At 62.7% G+C, this 1,355-nt stretch overlaps 1 protein-coding gene across 1 annotated transcript in view; it reads left to right on the top strand.

Moving 5' to 3' along the window:
* Positions 1 to 480: 480 nt before the first annotated feature.
* Positions 481 to 1,355, top strand: part of LOC115307467 (class II histocompatibility antigen, B-L beta chain-like) — a gene marked incomplete at its 5' end in the record, with an annotated part of 2,065 nt that continues 1,190 nt past the window's right edge. Inside the window, one exon of the mRNA XM_029959807.1 lies at positions 481 to 750. Within this exon, the coding sequence (XP_029815667.1) occupies positions 481 to 750 (270 nt within the window). The remainder of the gene's footprint in view (positions 751 to 1,355) is intronic.

Here is a 1,355-nt window from a genome sequence, read left to right as displayed (position 1 = left end):
GGGAAAGGGGGGGCAAGAGGGGAGAAAAGAGGGGTTGGGAGCCCCAGAAGTAAGTGGGAGGAGGGTTGGAAGTTTCGGAATGAGTGGAAGGGGGGTGGGAGCCCCAAAGTGAGGTTGGGGGGGTCTGAGGATTGAGGGGACGGTGGGAAAGGGGTGGGAGAGGGGGACAAGGGGGTGTGGGAGAGCAGGCAGAGGGGTGCCATGGGGGTCCCTGGGTGTCCCTTGAGCCCTGGAGCGGTTCCCTGGGGCTCTGGGGGGTGGGATCTGCAGTGGGGGGGTCCCCAACTGCCCTGTCCATCCTCGGGGGGCTGATGGGGTGGTTCCCCCCCAGCCAAGAGCCGGTGCTGGGGCGTCTGTGGGGCAGAGGGGGGTGGGAAAGGGGGGTCCGGGGTGGCCGCCTGAGCTCCCAACCTGCTGTGGGGGGATGGGGAATTATGGGGGGGGACGGGCCACCCCCTGACCCGTGTCCTGCACACACAGGGGTGTTCCAGCTAATGACAAAGTCCGAGTGTTACTTCATCAACGGCACCGAGCGGGTGAGGCTCGTGAAGAGGTACATCTACAACCGGGAGCAGTATGCCCGCCTCGAGATCGATTTGGGGACCTATGTGGAGGACACCCTGTTTGGGGAGAAGGTTGCCAGGGAATGGAACCACCTCCCGGAATGGCGGGAGCTCAAATGGTCTGAGATGGAAAGGTTCTGCCGGCACAACTACGAGTTGTCCACCCCGTTCCTGGTCAACCGCAGAGGTGAGCGTGGGGCAGAGCGGGTCCCCTCAGCCCCTGCCACGGGAATGACCCTGGAGCCCCTCAAACTCTCCCTGAGAATCACCCCAGACCCCTCAGCCCTCCCTGTGCCCGTCCCTTGGCCTTTTGCCCCCTCCCAGTCCATTGGATTCCATCCCAATCCATCCAAGTCTCTCCCAGTGCCCTCCAGTCCCTCTGAATCCATCCCAGTTTTTTCAGAGTCCATCCCAGTCCATCCCAGTCTCTCCCAGTGCCGCCCCCCCGCGTCTCCACCCCGCTGGGGCCACCGAGCTCAAGCCCCTCAGCCAATCCCAGTGCGCCTCTCTGATGACGCTCCAGTTGCCAGGCAGACCCAAAACAAAGAGTTCCCTCACCACCACTCAGCCTCCCAGGCCCGATCGCTTCCTTCCCAGTCTAGACCAGTCAATCCCAGACCTTCCCAGTCATTCCCAGTCAATCTCACTTCACTCCCAGACCCTCTCGATCCATTCCCAGTCATTCCCACTTCACTCCCACATCTCCCAACTCTTTCCCCAGTGACCCCCAGCCCAGCCCCTTCTACCCCACTCTATTCCCACTCCCTCCCACTGCCATCCCAGTCCCTCCCA

Source organism: Manacus vitellinus, unplaced genomic scaffold (assembly GCF_001715985.3).
Source record: "Manacus vitellinus isolate BGI_N305 unplaced genomic scaffold, ASM171598v3 scaffold_229_pilon, whole genome shotgun sequence".
NCBI classification, from domain to species: Eukaryota; Metazoa; Chordata; class Aves; order Passeriformes; family Pipridae; genus Manacus; species Manacus vitellinus.
The sequence above is the reverse complement of the archived record's forward strand: the minus strand, read 5'-3'. Positions and strand labels throughout refer to the sequence as shown.